Source organism: Harpegnathos saltator, unplaced genomic scaffold (genome assembly GCF_003227715.2).
Source record: "Harpegnathos saltator strain DR-91 unplaced genomic scaffold, Hsal_v8.6 scaffold225, whole genome shotgun sequence".
Classification (NCBI taxonomy): domain Eukaryota; kingdom Metazoa; phylum Arthropoda; class Insecta; order Hymenoptera; family Formicidae; genus Harpegnathos; species Harpegnathos saltator.
In genome coordinates, this window is record NW_020230012.1 from 1118800 (window position 1) to 1138806 (window position 20007).

At 51.6% G+C, this 20007-nt stretch overlaps 1 protein-coding gene across 2 annotated transcripts in view; it reads left to right on the forward strand.

Annotated features, from left to right (window-relative positions):
* LOC105190613 (CUGBP Elav-like family member 2) overlaps positions 1-20007 on the forward strand; it is a 384647-nt gene that overhangs the window by 237880 nt on the left and 126760 nt on the right. For both annotated transcript variants that reach the window (XM_025298595.1, XM_025298597.1), the window contains one exon: positions 2352-2521. In XM_025298595.1, coding sequence (XP_025154380.1) covers positions 2352-2521 — 170 coding nt within the window. The remainder of the gene's footprint in view (positions 1-2351; positions 2522-20007) is intronic.

Consider the following 20007-nt stretch of genomic DNA (forward strand, 5'->3'; position numbering starts at 1 on the left):
ACGACGCAGTCTCCTCCTTCTCTTCCTCTTCTCTCTCACTGTCTCTCTCTCTCCCTCTCTCTCTCTCTCTCTCTCTCTCTCTCTCTCTCTCTCTCTCTCTCTCTCTCTCTCTCTCTCTCTCTCTCTCTCTCTCTCTCTTACTTTCTCTCTCTCTCTCCCTCTCTCTCTCTCTCTCTCTCTCTCTCTCTCTCTTACTTTCTCTCTCTCTCTCTCTCTCTCTCTCTCTCTCTCTTTCTCTCTCTCTCTCTCTCTCTCTCTCTCTCTCTCTCTCTCTCTCTTCTAGGATGTTGAGCCAGTTTACGAATCATTAGCGGGAGCTTTCATCCACCGAGATGAGGATATCGTAAGCTCGCACGTGCTTTTGCTCCCGCTTCCAATTAAAGGCGGAGCTGGATATCCTGGTCTTCCGTTTAATCGCTAAGAAAATTACACGACCGCTCGCAAGCGATCGTGCGCACGCGCGCGCGTGCACACAAGCTCGGAGCAATCGGGAAAAAACGCGAATTAAAGTCGGACGTTAATGTTTCGTAGGTTTTCGCGTGGGAGGAGAGAACGGATGCGCCCGACGAGATGGAAAATATTGACTCGGGTATCAGATTTTAATCAGCCGCTGAGAGCGAAAATATTTGGCAGAGGGCGATGCGTGCGCGATCCGCACAGGGGATTCTGAAATTAAGAGAAACTCGTCTCTCTATCTCTCTTTCTCTCTGTCCGACCGGGCGCAAAGGCGTGACGCGATCGAGGGACGCGTGCGTCAGCAACGTCCTCCCCACGGAGAGCAAGAGAGAGAGAGAGAGAGAGGGAGAGAGAAAAAGAGAGACAGAAGGACCTCAAACACGCGTAATCCGCGCGAAATTACTGCGTGCCGGCGAAAAGCTTCGCGAGTAAGTTTCGAAAGCGTACCTACCGTCGCGCTCAGGTGGTCAAATATGTACTCTGGGGTAGCCAAACACACACCGGCAGTCTTTTGCGCGTACGGCACCGCTCGCAGCTGTACGTGCTAAAATATCCATCGCGACATACGTCGCATGCAGTCGCGCTGCGCAAAATGCAACGTTAATCTCGCTATTCGGCCGGAGTGAGTGCGACCTCTCGGCGAAAAATTCGGCCGGAAGGCGCGCGCGCGCACGCCAAATTGCACAAACTGCACACGTGTATGTGCATGTGTGTGTGTGTGTGTGTGTGTGTGTGTGTGTGTGTGTGTGGGTGTGTATAGTGCAAAACGAGGAGGAGGAGGAGGGAGGGCGAAAAGGCGATGTTTCGACGCCTTCGCATTTTCTTTCCGACTACGGCCGGTGGTCGGAATGTATTCGCGACTCGGAGTCGATTAGCGACGTTTCATTTTACAAATGGCGAAACCTACTTTCCGTCCGTTCGCGTCGCCGACGGGCTAAAATGGTGCATATTTTATGGTGCGCGTTTAATTGCGCGCGAGTAGCGAAAATGAAAAGTCAAAGACACGTTAGTAGCACTCGTCAAATTGTCGCTAGCGGAAAATCTACTTCAAATTTGTCAGCCTGCAGCTGAAACGATATTCAATAACGGCGACACGCCCTGTATATAAAATATACTCACATTCAGCGGGGCGGACATGTGTCTGCAAAACATTTCGGCCGAATATTTTTCCGCTTCCAATACGATAACTTCTAACTCACTTTACGGCCATTCGCGGTCATACGTCGCCGCAATGAAATCATCCTCCGCTCCACTTTGCACGCTGATAAAGTGCTTAATATTTTAATCGTTCGTTTAACGAGCGCGATGCCCGCGAGAATATTTCGCGCTTTGCAGCGCGTACAATCAAAATAGCCGATTGGGTTTTGGACTGGCGAAATAGTCGGCCGAATGAGCCGACTCGCGGAATCGTTTTATTTGCCAAATCACACGCTTTTATCGGGCGATATTATTTGATAAACCTATGTATATAATCTTTCACTATTATTTAGGAAAATAAAAGAGGCAGAGAGAGATATTGTGTGTGTGTGTGTGTGTGAGACTTTGCGATATGCATATTTCTCTCTCGCTCCTCCGATTCGCGCACACTACGCGCCTCCAAATTTCTAATAATTCGAACATCAGTGGGATTCGATTAGCGAACGTAGAATACCGACGACGCGACGCGATTACGCGCAAATATTACGTACAATATTATTTACATGGAGAAAAACACTCGGCGAAGATTGAGACTTGTTATCCATCAGCTCAACGCGATAAGCCTCAACTGACAAAGCGTGCGCTGGCGGTCTCCGACCCGTTAACACGTTAATAACGGCGTGTTGTTTTTCTCCAGACACGCGTGCTTAATACACCGCGCGTTACCGCAGCGTATAAACTTCCTTTTCACGTTACAGCGTAATGAACAACAACAGCGTCGAGCAGCCGGATCCGGACAACATAAAGATGTTCGTGGGTCAGGTACCTCACGACATGGACGAGAACGACCTGAGGACGATGTTCGAGGAGTACGGTCGAGTGCACCAGATAAATATCCTGCGGGACAAGATCACCGGCAGTCACAGGGGTAAGTGATCGTACGATTTTCCGGGGCGACTCGCGCGAGGGAAGCCTCAAAGTTGGCCCACGCACCGCCGATCATCGGCGTTTTCATTCGAATTCACAGGACGATGAGCGCGAACGGTCGCGGCGACGGGAGGACGAAGGAGAGCACAGAGCAGGTGCGTTTACGAACCGGCGGGAGGAACGATAAAATGTCGCGATCGCGCATCGCGATCAATCTCGGATACCATATCCGGTCGCTGCGATGACGAACGAAAATCGCTCGCGAGAACCGCTTCTCGCAGACTCGCGGCTCCCGGAGCTGAAAACACACCGATGAAATTCGACGGCGGTGAATAAATCTGTCGAGAATCACATTTCCGGCCACTTCGATTAATTCTCTCCGCCGACGTTTCGCAATTTAATCGAATTTTCAATATGTTCGCGAATCGTTTTGCGCCGATTCGCGCTACATTATTGGCGTACTTTCGTACAATGAGGCGTACCGAAATTAGCCGCGTTATTTCGAATAATCCGGCTTTTTCGGGATTTCGAGTTGCTCGGTTATCAAAATCGAATTGTCCCTCGTTACATTTCCCGAATTGGCGGATACGAGCCGCAAACGGTGAGCGGGACGAGCAGGTCCGGGCGAGAAGAGAAACGAAACGGGCTAAGGAACGGAGACATGTGACGTAACGATTTTTCAGCAACCCCGACGGCAACGTTTCCGAGCGGAGTTTTATTCCCTCGCAAATTATTTAGCGCCAGGCAGTGAAAATCACAGGCCAGAAATTGAAGTTTCGCCGGTCCCGCGCGCGTGTGCGACCGTCTAAGATAAGGATAACGAAGGTAGATTGTACGTGTAACATACGTACACTCTAGTCAGGAGCACTGGTCGTTTCCGCGGTCTTTCCTCGGGGTATATCGATCGGGGTAGGGGGTGAGCGAGCCCGAGAGAGAGAGAGAGAGCGAGAGAGAGCGAGAGCAACCCCCGTGAGACTCGGTAACGTCCCCACGTCCGAATGCGCGCTTGTAACGCGGCTGCCACTGAAATATGCACGTGCTTGCCAATAACGAGCCTTAACGCTCGCTAAACGTCACCGGCATCGGCGAAAGTTTGCGCAATTACTTTCGCCGTACGGATGACTTCAAGTTTGCGGCCAGTGCAGAAGTCAGGCGTCGCGCGCGGTTGCCCGGTACGCGTGTGTATGTGTGTGTGTGTGTGTATGTAGTGTGTGGGCATTTACATATGTATATATGTGGGTGTGTACATCTAAGAGGGAGAGGGTATCGATTTCTACGCATACGTACGAGACGCGGTCAAAGTTCGCCATGGAGATTGCCAAGCGTAATTACACTCGTACCGCGATAAAGCGTGCCCCGAAATAGCGAGGGGCGAGGGGAAATGACGTCCCATTGCGCTATCGTGGCAATAGCAGCGGGAGAGAAACTGGGTTAGAGAGATTAGTGATGAATAAATTAAAATTTCGCCATAGCTCGCGCAGTGTACGAGCGCGGCCGCGTTGGAGTTCTCGCGGAAGGCTCCATTTTCCGCGATCGATATTTCGTCAATGACGGATCGCCCGATATCGCTGCGCGGACGAATGACGAGAGAATCGCCCCCTCCATTTTTTCTTCCTGTCGGCTATCGCGATTCTGATGATGATGATTTTTATCATTATGATCCGTGCAACGGATATCGCCACGCGCGGCCCGCATTCCCGCTAATTCGCGTGAGCTTTCCTGATTGAGCGGCGATCTTCGCAGGAATCGCCGCGCTAGATAAGTGGATCTGTATGTTAAATGTACGCGATGCGCGCTAGCCGAGTAGGAAGACGCGCGAGGCGTCAGGATTCTGAGAACTCGCGGAATAATTAATGTGGGCGAATTGTAAACGTCACGCGCATCTGCAAAATTGATGGCGGCAGCCAGTACAAGCGGGATGAAATTCGTTCCCCATTGTGAAAATTTAACTTGATTACCATGACGTAATGGTGAATTAATGTCCCGTTCGCGGCCCTTTGTTTAATGCATCGCATTTTAGATTCAAAATCTCTGTCAACGCCGGCGGTCTCAATTTCGCGACAAAACAGATGAGTAATTACCAGCTTTGCCAATTAACTCGCGGCGAGACGCGATCGCCAGGCGCGTCAAACGGACGCGCCTTCTTCGTTCGGCCGTGTCCCGAGTATTCCAACCGAATAGGCTAATTGTCATCGGACGCGTTACGTCACGGGAATATCTCTCACCTCGCAATGCGGCGGCGGCGACGGCGACGGCGTTTTAGCGCTATCGAAATTATATTACTGAAATTATATTACTTGAAGTAAAATGCGCGCGCGGAATAATACGCGCGCGCTCGACATGGCGAGCTCGTGTACGCCTGGCTCTTTCCCCTCCCCCCCCCCTCTCTCTCTCTCTCTCTCTTTCTTTTTCCTCTCTCTGACCAAACAGCGAGACGGAAGATAAATTCTACAATACATCGAGAGGCGCTCTCGCTCTCTCGGTGGAAATAAAACGCTGGAATTCCGAGAAATTCTATATTAATTAAGCCGCGAAGCCGAGTCGCGGCGTAAGCTCTACTAAAAATTAACAAAGAGTACCTGTGGAATATGTTTGATTTACGCCAGAATAAATTTAAGCTCTGGAATTATCGACAAGGAGATGCCCGTAACGTCACGGTCGTCGTCGTGTCGTCAGCGTCGTCGTGACGACGAAAAAGAATCGCCACGACCATATCCCATTGATCATTATGGTATCGTGATACATCTCTCGCGTTTCATTTTATGCGCTCCTCATTAAATCAGCTTTGAGATAACTTCGCTGCGCGATAAAATATTTTTAATTGAAGCACACGGCCGAGAAAGAGAGAGAGAGAGAGAGAGAGAGAGAGAGAGAGAGAGAGAGAGAGAGAGAGAGAGAGAGAAAGAGAGAAAGGTATAATGTACAGCGTAATCCGACGTAATAAGGCAACGCTTTCTTCCACCGCATTGTGCTCGACTGGATCGACTTGGTTATCAATTAAACGAACGCGAGCACGATAATCGTTCGAGCCGCACGTTTCGCGCCGAAATACGATTATTTCGTCAAGTCAGCGAAAGTAATTGACGGGGCTGTGTTATAACGTCGATCACGATTCCCTTCCCGGATGGGTAGAGCGCAACGGACGTGCACTGAGACGAGGCAATTTTATCACAAAGCGGCAGCTCACATTGCGGTAACGTAATCAGTTGGGGCATTACCGTGCTAATTCAAGTATGCCCGCTCTCTCGAAACAAGAGATTTCCCCGCGCGGAAAAGAGATTAAACGACGAAGTCACCTGCTTTCGAGATCAATATCGTCGAAGCGAGCGTCCTGTGGAATGTTCAATTTGGCGGGTCAATAGGAGACAGCGAACTCGCCGCGAACTCCTTTTATGTCCGATTAAAACGAGTGCGGAATCGTGTTCGCAATGAAGACCTCCGAGATTGCCATCGCAGCCAATATATTGGAATCTCGAAAGTGTCCGACTGGGTCCGCTTCTTGTCGCAAAGTAGCGGAATTCGATACTCCGCTACTTTGTGAGACACGGTACGACGACGAGAACGACGTCGACGTCGACGACGACGACGACGACAACGACGACGACGAGGACAACGACAACGACGATGACGACAACAAGATCCTTTGCAAACAAGAAGAAAGGAGGAGGAAAGTGGAGGAAATGGAGGAGGGGTAGAAGCAGCCACCGCTGTTGCTTTCCCTCTGCAGAATTTTCCACGCGGAATTCCGTTATCCCGCCGGCCGAAAAGACGTCGGGAAATGTTTTAGTTAAATTAACAAAGCTCTCTCTCTCTCTCTCGCGTGCGCGCGCGGCGATGCTATCCTGTGTGTCGATTGCGAATTCCTCCTCTTCGACGAGCTTCCTGTTACCCGTTGCCTGCGAGGATATACGCTATCGTTGCGAAACGCGTTTGTCTCTCGTATCTTCGTTGCCAAAAGCTATCTCTCTCTTTCTCTCTCTCGCAACTGGCATACTTCGCGCTCGCGAATCGCGCTCCGGTGGATTTGTTTGCCTCGCTACCTACGCGGAAATACGAATCGACTGCTTATTACATCCTCCTTCCCCCTGCCTCTCAACCGAAGTACACTCCGACATTAATCACGCGGCCCTATTAATCGTCCTTAAGTCGTGCCATGCTCACGTCACCTTGCTCTTTCACGTCCAAGAAAGCCGAACTTCGTCAACGCGGCGGCGGCGGCGGCGGCGGCGGCGGTGGCTGTCTTTAAGGGCCCCCATAGAGATCGGCTGTACTATTTGTCAGTCCGATATAGCGCGCCTGAAAACGGCCTCGCGAAGATCGATATCCTTCCCACGAGCTTTGCCGTGTGTGCGCTCTCACGCCGCCACCGTCACTCACAATAATCGATTTCTCACGTACGGAATTTCGCGGACGGGGAAGTCGCTATTGAGACGTCTCCGAATCTGAGGGGACGGGAACTCGGCGCGGTATCGGCAAAATTTGCCGGATTATAGGCAGATCGGATGTCGCTTCGAGCGATCGATTTTCCTCCCGTCTGTCTATGCGTCGTCGTTTCCATTGCATTTTCCGCGAGAACCACGCGTGCTTTGAGCGTCTTGTCTCGCGGACGGCCGAACTTTGTCTCCTTCCGCCTAACGGTTATTTTCCCGTGTCTATTTGTGTCGTACGACTTCCGGTCTCTCTTTCTCCCGCCCCCCCCTCTCTCTCTCTCTCTCTCTCTCTCTCTCTCTCCACTCCACTCCACTCTCTCCCAAAGGTTACCGAAATCGCGAAGAACGCCCGAGTCGTCGTAGACCGTGCACTTCAGGATTACGCGAGAAACTTTAAACGAAACTCCGGCGCGGAAGTATCGCAAAGCTGCTTCCGAAGCGAGCTCGTGTTCCAACACGTGCAAGCCGGATTCAAGGTAGTTCTTGGTTCTTTCCGCAGGGGAGAATAGCGGACTTTTCGAAGACAGATAAATTTTTGAAGTCCCATAACGGCCACGCCGAGCTGATAACTAAGTGTACGCCGTATACTTCGCAACTCAAAGGAGCTTTAGATAATTGCACGATGTATTTTAAAGCGTGTGAGAGCCGCGATACTCGCATGCAAAATGTTCAAAGAGGAAAAGTGTGAGCCCCGGCACGCGAGCGGATCCGCCAGAGAGAAAGAGAAAATGCTTCTCCCAATCGATCAATATATAATTGCCTTCGTCTTTAAATATTTATCTTGGCCACGTCGTCGCGATTCACGAATTATGAATCGTGATTCTCGCGCATAGGTCTACCGTCACTTGTCGTCGAGCTCGACTTTAGCTCAACGATACGCGTGTGATTTTTTATCTGGGACCAACGTTACGCGGTGCAGAGCATTGCGCGAAAAATCTGCTCGTGATTAATGCGCGATAAATTAATGCTCCATCAATGCTCGACCAAGAACTATCTGTCGATGTTTGGGTCCGCGATATTCCCCGACTGTAATCTAATATCGGGCCGGTAGCGGGCCGATATCGAAAATCTGTCGTCCGATAATGGCCCAACGTAGGGCCTATCGTGAAACGCTATTTGGTCTGGCACGTGCCAGCAGCCGTGGTAAACGGCACTTGCTTAGTATTTCCGACGTTCGCTCGTCGATCACTCAGCCTTAATGACGCCTCCGCCCTTTGTTCGCCCCTCGAGGTGCTGGATCCCACTCGGGATTCCATCCGTGCCGCGAGTGCGTGTAAATACAAGAACCGGCTGGTAAATCTCGCGCGAATTAATCGCTCTGACGTGCTTTGCATCTCCGCCGGAGCGCTTCGTTCGTTTCTTTAATTCGCGAATACGCGCAAATGCGGCGACATACCGGCTCGTCAGTGCGGAATGGCGCGTCGCTTTATTCGAAATTATGGAATTGAATTCGTATAAACTCGCCGCCGGGTTTTCGAGAGCGGCAACTTTCGGTGAATCGCGGCGGTATGTACGTACGTACGTACATACGTTTGGCTCATCCTCGCGATGCGCTTAAAACGACAGGCGCAATTTTACAGAATATTCCGAATTTATGTTGCTTCAGTCATGCGAAATTCCCCGGCGAAACCGCGATTGATTCTCTCTCGGCGGGGAACAAGCGGCAAAGTTTTTTATGTAATAACCGCGAAGTCACGGCTTGTGATACGGCATTTCAAGACTCGCAAATTCCCGACCGAGGGTTAAGAAATCCTCATTTTATTTCGACTGCTAATATCCTTCGGAGAGAAGGGTAGAAGTTGTTACACGCGCGTTCCTCCAAACGTCTCTCGTCCTTTCCTCCCTCTCTCATTCTCTCCCACGGGATCACGAAAATGCCAACTAGCAGGATGATAAAAACGCGAAAGGCGGGCAAAACGAACTGCTTTAATTTAAAGTTGCGTACAGGATTTGGGACTTTTACTTTTTGAGTCTCTCTTGACGACGGAGGCGTTTCTCTCTCTCTCTCTCTCTCTCTCTCTCTCTCTCTCTCTCTCGACATCATCGTCCTTGTCCTCGTCGACGTCGACGACGTCCTTCCACCGCGAACTCGTTACGTTTTCGTCGTAGGGAATTACGCGACTTTGACTAAAGCCAGTTAAAGTCTCGTCGGAGTTGCGACTAAACGGCTCCTGATCCCCGTAATCTTGTGGAACTCACGGCATTGACCGCTACCGGGCGCAGTTTCAAAATTTCATTGATAAACGTCGACATTGTTAACGGCTAACTACTTCGATTCGCCCCAGTCAAGATTCTGATCCTGCAAATATCGTTACTCGATACTCGAAAGACCAACGACGACCAACAGTTGCCTCTCTCTACGCCAAACGTAAAAACAAATCAACGAAACAACCGTCTCTCTGCTCTCTAGCTGCAGCACGGTTCGAGTGTAAAATATCGTGCTATTTATCAATGTAATCATATTTCGCGCACGCCGCCATGCGTGGAAATATCGCTGGCAAGACGGACCTCCATGCTCCACGTCAGCCGCGCGACAGCCACATCCGCGACGTCTTACAAATTACTCTTGGCGTGATCCACGCGTTAACCATCCTCCCCGTTACATCACGTCCACTCGACGCGGGAATTCGTGCCTGGCAATATAAATGTGACGGTGGCGAAAGTCCTGGCTACCGGCCAGGATTACAAGGAGCCGTGCGCCGCGAAGTTTAATTTCTCTCGAATCCCGAGTCGAAAGTCTCATTTCTTCCCGTTGCTTTGCGTTTGTACTGTTCTCTCCTGCCGCCACCGCCTCCTTCTCCTCCATTTCTCGACTTTCGTTACGCTCTTAACCTCCGTTCACCTTCCCACCTTCCTTCCGCTGTTACGCTTCCTTCCGCCATCTCCACCGCCACCCTGGCACCTCTTTGTGCTCGAATATGGAGCCGTGGATACTACTCTCGCTTCTCTTGCCATTACGCCGCGGCAAAACTGCCATTGATTGCGCAAATATTTGAGCGCTGCTGCGAGGGCAGGTGGAAAAGAGATAGAAACAGAGAGAGAGAGAGAGAGAGAGAGTGAGGAGGGGCGAGAGGGAGAGGAAGAGAGAAGGAGAGACTGAGAGATAGGGAGAAGGGGACGGAGAATGGCGCAAGCTGGAGTGCAATGTAACCGTATTTCGGCTGATTCTGAAAGTAAGCCGGGTAAATTTGCACGGGGCTTATCTAACCACGGCAGGTGTCGACTACCTTCGAGACTTCGAGATATCCGACAGTAGCTAAAGCTGTAGCCGGTAAAGTTCCCGCCCATTACGCATGTTTAATGAAGAATCGCGTCGCAACCATCACGCGCGACTATTTGTCGAAATGTTTTCATTCGCGCTGCTTTTCTCATCTCTCTCCCTCTCTCTCTTTCTCTCTCTCTCTCTCTCTCCCTTTCTCTCTCTTTATCGATTTTCACCCGCGAAAATTACGCGAGACCGTCGAGATTGCACTCGCCCGTTTAAATTGTTTCTGCAGAAGCGAAGAAATCGGCGAGACCCGACGGAGGAAGAGAGACTGGCTTGGTTTATACTGTATATAAAATAATTTCTTCGGACAACGACGTTCCGCTCGGCGGAAACTGCAACGTTTGAAAAAAAAAAGAAAGAAAGAGAGAGAGAGAGAGAGAGAGACAGAAAGAGAGAGAAGTCTTATCAAGGGGAAATTTCATCACCATTCCAATGCCGTAAAAAAGTATATCGCGATATCTCCCGCTAGCTTCTCCTTTTGTCGTGGGGAGAGTTCTTTCTCCGTGGCAGGAAAAAATTCAAGGGCTTTGTATACGAATCCTCCTCTACCTCCTGCTCCTTCTCCTCCTCTTCCTCCTCCTCCTTCTGCTTACCGATTCTAATATATTCAGATGAGGATCGCGCCGCTCGTATACGCTACGTTTCGCTCGATACACAACGAGAGAGCCATCGGATACAATGGCTTGGAACGGATCCCAATATTATCTCCCATTATGACGTACACCGGGATCTTCCGGGCAATAAGATCTCCTCCTGGATTTATGAGACCGCACTCGTAACGGTGACCGGCGTAACGGATTGCGCCGATTTATCACACGTTTTTCTCGCCTGGTCAAACGCGCCGGCCCCGTCCGCCACATATAAATACAAACGCGCCGCAAGCACGGGTGGCGGTGGCAACGGCCTGTCCGACGGAAACCAACGCGCCCCGGAGCATCGAGTTGCGCCCCGTTTATTCTTCCTGGTCGAAAGCGTGAGTCCAAGGGTCCTTGCGGATATATTTCCGTCGCCGCGCGCGCGCGCGACGAAATACTGCGAGCGTAAACGAGATGGAAGTGAGAGATCACTCCCGCGGCGAGAAAATCACGACGGAACGAATCGCATCGATTCTCGCGCGAATCTCGGAACTCGGCGACTCGTAATCGTTCGTTACAGCGAGGGGATCACACGCCATCGCCTAACACCTAGTGGCTGCCACGTGACACGATGAAAAATAATAATCTCGTAAACGTTGAAAATATAATATATCATACAGAAACCGCGTTGCTTCCGAGAGAGCGGGATTATCTGGAAACAGTCCCCAACAAGTTCGCGACGAAGTCGATTCTGTTTCTCACGGTTATTATTGTTGTGGATAACCCGGTTCCATCACGCATAAGTAATACGATGTCGTTCGCCGGCGACACTTTTTACGATCTCTCTCTCTCTCTCTCTCTCTCTTTCTCTCTCTCTCTCTCTGTTCCCGCGAGTGGCGGCGGAATAAAGAAGGAGGCGATATCCCCACGCGAAAACGGGGTTGACCCGATTCCACGGTGGAAACAGTAGATCAACTCGATCAGCCGCTCTTACGTGCCCCATTCTTTTCCTTAGCCGGTCTCGAGCGAAAACTATCCGATAAAATAATATCGAGTCGAAGTCTTCTTTCCCTTTTTGTCGACTCGACGCAACCCGAATCCGAGGCGGCTTCGTGGCCCCTCGTGACCTCTTATGCGAGATATCCCGGAATCTTGTTTCCTCTTCGTATACAGATTCCCCGACGAATTTTTCAAATCGACCTGTATAAATATACTTTACTCAACGAGTGACTAACTCAGAGAGAAGCGACAGTGGGGGTGTGATAATTTGTTCTCTAATCTCACTCTCTCTCTCTCTCTCTCTCTCTCTCTCTCTCTCTCTCTCTCTCTCTCTCTCTCTCTCTCTCTCTCTCTCTCTCTCTATCTCTCTCTCTCTCTCTCTCTCTATCTCTATCTCTCTCTCTCCCTCTCCCTCTCTCTTGGAGTCGACCCTAAAAAAATGATTAACCGAGCTTTCTTACTTACTTCCCAAGCGTTCATTAACCTCAACGCGAGGTGACTTGGCAACTTTTGCGCCACGTCTTTACGTAACACGACTAATTCTGAGACGCGCTGCGCAGCATCCCCTGCGAATTCATACGCGCGTGCGACAGCGAACGAAGTGGAAAAACCGTGAAACAAGGAAGGTAACCATTAGCGGGAGAGTTCAGTATGTTTGACTAAGTTCGGTTGCGTCTGCTCGACAAAAAGCAAAGTACTCGCTGCTGCTAACTGGATGTGAGCGAGCTCGGCCGGGCTTCACGAGGACGCTTGTTGCTTGGCGAGAGATTCGTCTTCCAATCTGGTGCCCGCTTCAACGAGACGGAGCGCGCACAGGAGCACGAGAGAGAGAACGGCCGAGGGGCCAGGAGAGGTTGAGGGAGGTAAAGGGAAAAGAAGAAACAAAAAGAAAGAAAAGAGGAATGATAGAACGCGACGAGAAGCAGGCGCGAAATACAAGTAGGGCGCCGTGAGTGCGGGTGAGAGAAAGAGAGCTGAAAGGAGAGTGTGGAAGTGGAGTACGACAAAACCTCAATCCCTTTAATGGAGACAAATCCCCCTCTGCGCGCGCCCTCCTACGACGTGCCGGCAGACAATTTGTAAGAGTATATCCCACCTACCCTGATATTAGTATTGTGCGGCCGGGGGTGGCTCCGGTAGCCAATCATCCACCGACCTCTCTCGCCTCCCTTGTTCGCCCATCCACCTCCCTCACCCGCCCGCACTCCTTCCGTTTTCTCTCACCTGCATTCCGTCTTTTCTTTCCTTCACTTTCCCTTTGCTTCTTCTCTCTTCTCTTTCATTCGCCACCCTTTGTTCGCCCTACCCCCCTCTTTTTCGTCTCTTCCTCTTCTTCTTTTCTTTCTTTCGCAGCTAACGTCTCTTCCCTTCATCTCTTGACTTTCGTTATCCTCTTTCTCCGCTCCGTCTTTCGTCGCGCCCTTCCTCTTCGATCCCAATCCCGCTCGTTCATTTTTCCCACCCTAGTAAATTCGACCGTAGCTCGCGTATGTCACGTTGTCCGTCGGCGAAATTATAAAATTAACGAGTGGCATCCATCACGCAGAGTATAATGCGAGACATTAAGCGCTACCGGCCTCTCCGTGAAACCAAATTTTCACGGATCGCTCAATCTTTGTTAAAATCAGGTCCGCCGCGCGAGCCAGTGTCGCTCTTTCGCGCGCGCGCGCGCGCGCGCTTTCGCGAATTCTAGCCATTTAATCTACCTGAAGAATTTTCTTTCGCGAGCTGCAGTTCAAACACTGTATAAATTATTTTCTACTCTACCGAGCTTCCGGTCGATTGCATTCGTGGAAAACGTTTCTTTCACATCCGCGGCTGCGAAGGTTAGACTTTTTCGTCGCTGTCACGCGAACAAAAGCGCTCGTCGCTTCCATTATCGCGCGTCTAAGCAAAACTTCTTCGTGTCGTAGAAATAATTAATCATTCGCGAAAGCGCTCTGTGCTGCAGCACGACGAACCCATACACACACACACGCACGCACGCACGCACGCACACATACATACATACATACACATACACACCCGCACATAATGCGCTTTTAATAATTCTGATGTATTCCGGTAAGCTGGCTCATCGCGATAAATCGTTATTAATCGACGCGTGGTTTCCTCAAAGAAACCGATTCGCTGAACGCAGCAAAAACTTTGACGCCTTCGCGGAAGGCGTCAAAGTTTCTTTGGGGACCGGTGCACTTTACGAGCGTTCATCAAGTATCGGTTGACTTGAATGGTCGGTTTGTCCGAGGATGACTTCGGACACGAAGTCGACCTGACGAAGATAATCCTTTAAAGGATCCCCAAAGTAGGTCTGCTGCAAGTCCTTTAATGTGACGCTTCGTCTCGTGGCTGTAAACGGACTCGATGATTGGTCACCGGACAGGAAGTCGATAGTTAGGGTTTGAGTTTGCCAGCATCGTGGATGCGGGGTTAACGCGGCGTCAACGGCGGTAAGATCGTGGCGTACGTAACAAGAGATTCCAATTTCACAGCTATTACGTAAACAGTACGTAATTAATCTCGGTCGCAATTATCCCGCCGCTGCGTAACGACGTTACGACGCGCCAGCTGTACGTGTGAGTGAGCGAATCGCCGAGTGAAAGAAACTCGTCCCGGACGTTCTCCGGACGCAACAACGACAACAACGGCGACGGGAGCGCGCCTCTAATTCCGACGATTGTGTAAATCCAGGCGGTGAGGCAGAGGGCGCGATATTAAAAACGCAAGTTTCGCACTTTTTAATCTTGCTACTTGGGCGCAATAAGAACAAATCACTATGACAGGGTGTTTTCATATAACACCAGAAGCCCGGAGCAGACGCGGCCCTTGCGGACTACTCAATCATCCCTCTTAATCCCGGACTAAGGTCTAAAGGACTAAAGGTAATCAAGATAAACTACTGTCCTGAGGGAATTTGAACCTCCGGTTGCTCGAGAGGACATCGAAGTAATTAATTCGTATCTTTCGCCTCTTATCGCGTGCCGCCGTCCGCCCGGATGAAGTAACCGGTAAGATGATTCTTTGCCGGTCGTTGTGAGACGAGATTACGATATAACGACATTTTCAATTAGCGAAGTTCGCACACGCTCGCGCACGTCTCGAAATTATCGCTTTACGATTAATTCAGAGAGCCGAGAGTCAACGACTCAGAGTTAGTAAAAATCGCGAAATGTCGATTCACAAGAATTAACATTTCAAAGCGACTAGTCGCGCTGAGTCCCTCCGCGGTCTCGCGAACTCGCGTTAGCCCGTGAGAAGAGAGATCTCAATTATTCTTGCTGCGAGGTCATATACGAGGTGTTTCCCAGAAATTGTTCAAGAGCGTTTACATTTTTATAAATTCCGTCTGTCGGAGGAGCGACGTGTGTGACAGTGCGCGATGAGCCGTCGCGCGCATGCGCACTGCTCAGAAATATTACGTTTCTTCGAATCGTAAAATGAAGTATCGGATAAAGAATGAAGCAGCGTCAGATATCGGATAAAGAATTTCGAACTCGCCATGTCGGCGCACGTTCGGTCGAGCTATCGCGCCGCGATGGAATTATTTAGCCCGGCGGACGCGCCCCCCTCCCCCTCTCCCCCTTTTTCGCCGTCGTGTTCGGCTTTTAGTTGAAGCATCGTATCCCACTCCACGTCGCCACGTGTTTCAGTTTTTATCAAAGTGCAGCGCGATTGGCGACGTGGCGTGGCGGAGCGCCGCGTGAACTGTACGTGGACCGTAAAATTATATGACATTAATGCGACCGATATACGAGGTGCGCGCACGTAAAACTCGTCCCCCGACACACGGGGGGGATATTTTCCTGCCATATGTACCACTCATGTGTGCGCATCGCGCCGCGCCGCTATTCGCCCATTTCTAACCTCGTAAGAGGCCATTTTAAACGTCAGCTTCGTAGAACATAAATACGTCGCCCGATCATATAACGCGCAAGTGCTGTGTTTATAAAACAAACAACATACATCACGTAGACGACGAGGCTGCATAACGGTCAACGTAAACAAAAAGCAACGCAAGATATTTCGAAAACGCGGCGCCATAAACGGGGGAGATATATCGCGCAAATAAATGTATAAAACGTGCGAAATGAAAAGTACGATGATATAAGGTGTATGCGTAAATGTAAAATAATACCAGCGATACCCTTTATCCTCCATCGAGACGTTCTTTTTTCATGGCTCCACCGTACAGGTGGACACACCCCGAGTTTTATTCGCGATACGCGCCGACGTTCAACGAATAGATTATCTTTCAAAGCGCGCACGAAGGGAAGAGAGAGAGAGAGAGAGAGAGAGAGAGAGAGAGAGAGAGAGAGAGAGAGAGAGAGAGAGAGAGAGAGAGAGAGTCCCTTCTTATCTTTTGGACATTGAAAGCACATTTAGCGGATAATTACTCGCGAGCGAACTATTAATTATTTACCGTCAGGAAAGAAAGCGGAATTATTCACCGTCAGAGGCAGGAGGCAGGGCGGCGGGGGCGCCGGCTGCGCGAAATAACGGACGCGAAGGAACGCTCCGGATCTGCCAGTAACTTTCATTGGCCCCGTCTCGGTGATTGCGTGCCGTAGATTATTCTCAACGGTGCTTAATGCGCCCGTGTCCCGCAGAAATTACACCCCGCGCCGATGTGACCGATGAACGCGCTCGCTCGTCCGCAGCACACGGCGACGGCGGACGCATAAAACCCGACGTTCTCCGCGCACGGCATGTTTTAAACGCACCCCTCGCCACGAGATATTTTTGTGCCGGCGCCGCCGCCGCATTCGGGACAATTGCGCGGGTAAAAGTGCGCGCCCCGGAATTTATCGCGCGACACCGATATTTATTCGACGAGCGCGCGTGGCCCGGGGATAAACGGGATGTCAAAGTGATTCGAATAGAAAATCCTATCTTGAAATTGAATGTAGCGAGATGTTTCGTTGCGCGCTCCCCCGCGACACCCCCTGGTTATAATTGCAATCCAACCATTTTCTCCTTTACCCGCTGCCGATCGATTTCTCCTTCTCTCCGTCCGCTCGACGAGCGCTCGTCGATTTCTACCGCACTCGGAATAAAGACACGTAGAGTGGCGGAGCGCATTATCACGTATCCGTGCGAATATCGCGATTAACCGAGAGTGAGACAAAAAGAGATTCTTTCGTAGACACACCGCCACTCTTAGCCCAACGACTTCTGTCGAGCGTCGTCAGCGTTCAGTCGCCGTCATCAAGATATACCGAAGGTCATCGGTTCGTCCCGTTCGTCCCGAGCGCAAGGCGCCACACCGCGGCGGCGGTCCGCGCACCCCCGACAAAGACAGATCCCTTTTAATTTCGCGGTCCGGACTCGTGTCGCAGACGGTCGCAGCCCGGGCGCGACGTACCGCAGGAATTCTCGGTACGTTAGAAAATCCCGGGTGGGATTACGAAGCTTGACGAAGAAGAACGGCGGACGACGAGAGCGAGGGCGAGACAGCCGGCCGGCCGGCCGGCCAGCCGGCTGGCTGGACTAGCTGGCTAGCTGATGGCCGAGCAAGTGGAAATTCCTGGCGGCGGGCTATCCTGCGAGGATATTTATATTCCTGGCACCTATCCCCCTGTAAATCCCTGGCCGGCAATTAGGGCTGTCGGCCTACCGGCAGTCTCGTCTCGTCTCGTCTCGTCTCGTCTCGTCTCGTCTCGCGCTGTCTCTCGACTGGCTCTACGTGCGGCTCCCTCGCTGTCCGGTCTCCGAGCTGCGAGCTTGTAGCTCTCGGCGGTCGTTAACGCGAGCTATCGTTATCCGGAGTGGCGGCCGGCTCGTTCTACACGTAGACACCGTCGACTCTTGTTCCCCCGGCAATCCGACCGACCACCCTCGGTAATCGTTAACCGCTCCACGGTTGCCGCGAAATGCGGCCAAATTATCCACTCCCGCCAGCGTCGCGGCGTAATGTCAGTCTCGTCACTCGATCCCCGGCTCTCGATAAATCACGCGATCTCGTGATCACACACGCGGCGATCGTGCGCGCGGCCGGCCGCACGTGCGCGTAACGAGACCCGGCCTTCGTCGCGGATCCGTTTTCGTTTCCGTCCCCCTGGGGAAACAGCGGCGCAGCCGTTAGAGCGTGCGACGTCCCCCGCGAGCGTGAAAGCATTCTCGACTCGCTCCGGCGAATCGAGATCGGCACGCTGGAGAAAATGCTCCTTCCGAAAGCCGCCGAGTGTGACGATCTCACGTTTGTCCCCGTTCTGCGCGTTCAACCGGCCAACCCCGCCTCGCGCAGCCCACGTTACGCGGATGCTCATTAACCCCTCTCGCTGCCGCAAAATGTTCCCGTGTTACCCGACCGACCCTCCCTCCGTCTCCCGCCACACACCGGCGTCCGCACCGACGTGAGCACGTTGTATGTACTTGCACAAAGTGACGTCAGATTTGTCACGTACGCCGTGACGAGAAGTTCCGGGGAAGTTTGGGTGGCGCGCGCGCGAGCGGGCGCGGTTTATACCGCGGCGCGCCCGTAATTTGTTCGCGAACCACGTGTCTTTATGCCCTCAGACGGGTCAACTGCCGGCTCGTTAAAGCCCCTCACGTGCCCGTAAAATGTTACCCCGATTGTCACCGCCGTCTGCGCGCCGGCCTCGCACGCAGCGTAACGACAAAGTCCGCACCTGCGGCCCCGCTTAAACTTGCCAAATGTCCGCGGAACGGGCGGTGGGTAAAGCTCTGGAAGGGGGGGGGGAGAGGCAGGGGGGACCGTTTACGGCCGAGGCGAATGAGCCTACGGCCGCACGCGGTTTTTCAAACTTACGCCGTCGTGCTGTCATCCGCGGAATCCTTCAACGACGGCGTCGGGAGATTTGTGACGCTAATTTTCGGCGCGTCATCGTCACCTCGTCTCGTTTTATTTCATTGTCGTTGTTACCGTCAAGTTGAGATTTTATCGCGCGGTAACTTGTCGACGCGAGAGATAATTTATTTTCCCGCCGTTTCGCGAAGCTCTCTCTCTCTCTCTCTCTCTCTCTCTCTCTCTGCGAATAACGCAGCCTTCGAAAATACGTCATTTTGCGTCATGTTTATGTATGATAATTTAATGCAAAAGAGTTATTAATATAACTGGATAGTGTTGCGGCGGCACGATGCGAAATATTAATTTAATTAATCGTCGAATATAAATCTTGCCGATTGTAATTTTAAACTAATATCGCGCGTTTTCGGTGCAAAATAAAACACCGTCATGTCGCTGAGTAATGAACAAATAACTAGACGGATATGCCCGCGAGAGAGAAAGGGAGATGGAGACAGGGCAGGAGAGAATAGCCCGTGTCGCTTGTAATAACCACCCCCGCGTTAAGTCTTATCTCACGATGTCTTAACTCCAACATAGAAGCGAGCTCGTGGAATCACGCGAGGAGATATCTCGTCTTTCCGCTCGTAAAACAAAACGCGATACCCGCTCGTGCCGAAGAAGTAAGGATATAAAAGAGAGAGAGAGAGAGAGGCGTTATTTAAATTTCTCGGACGCGTTGAAAACGCCCATGGAAACAGAGAAGGACGGTGAGAATCCATTATCCGCTCTCGCGAAGTCGTCTTTACGAATTCATATTCGTCGACAAAGGAGACCGGAAGCGCGATAACGCGCCGGTTCGCCTCTCTCTCCTTGCCTCCTTCGCCCCTCTCCCTCTCCCTCTCTCTCTCTCTCTCTCTCGCCGTGTCGTCGACGTCTTTCACCGAGGCCGACTCCTCTTTATCCCACCTTGCGAGGAATTATGCGCGATCTCCGCCGTTATGTCCCTTTAATGGAATTAAAGTGCGCTAAACGGCACGTGAAATCGGGCGGCCTTTACCGCCTCGAGACGGCGCGAGCGCGACGGCACGGTTTTATCGCGCATCGAAGCGTGAGGGGTTGCATGCGGCCGCTCTCGCGATAAGAGGAGTCGAATACGTGAGTCGGGAGTCGACGCCCAAGTGGCTTCGAAGGGCGCGCGCGGTGCTCGAGACCCCGGCCTGCGCCCCCGCTCTTTCTTTTTCTTACTTCCTTTTCTTTCTCTCCGTTCTTTTCCCTTCTTTTGTCGGCGTCGCGGGGTATCGCGGTACGTCGTCCCCTCACAATGCGATCGTTCCGCGCGGAAAAAAAAATACGGCCACCGAACGCCACCCTCTCCTGTCCCCACTGAGGGGCGCGATTATCGAAATTTGTTTGACTTTCCCCGGAGCTTTTTGCTTCAATTTTTTGCTCGGCGCGGCAGTCGATGGA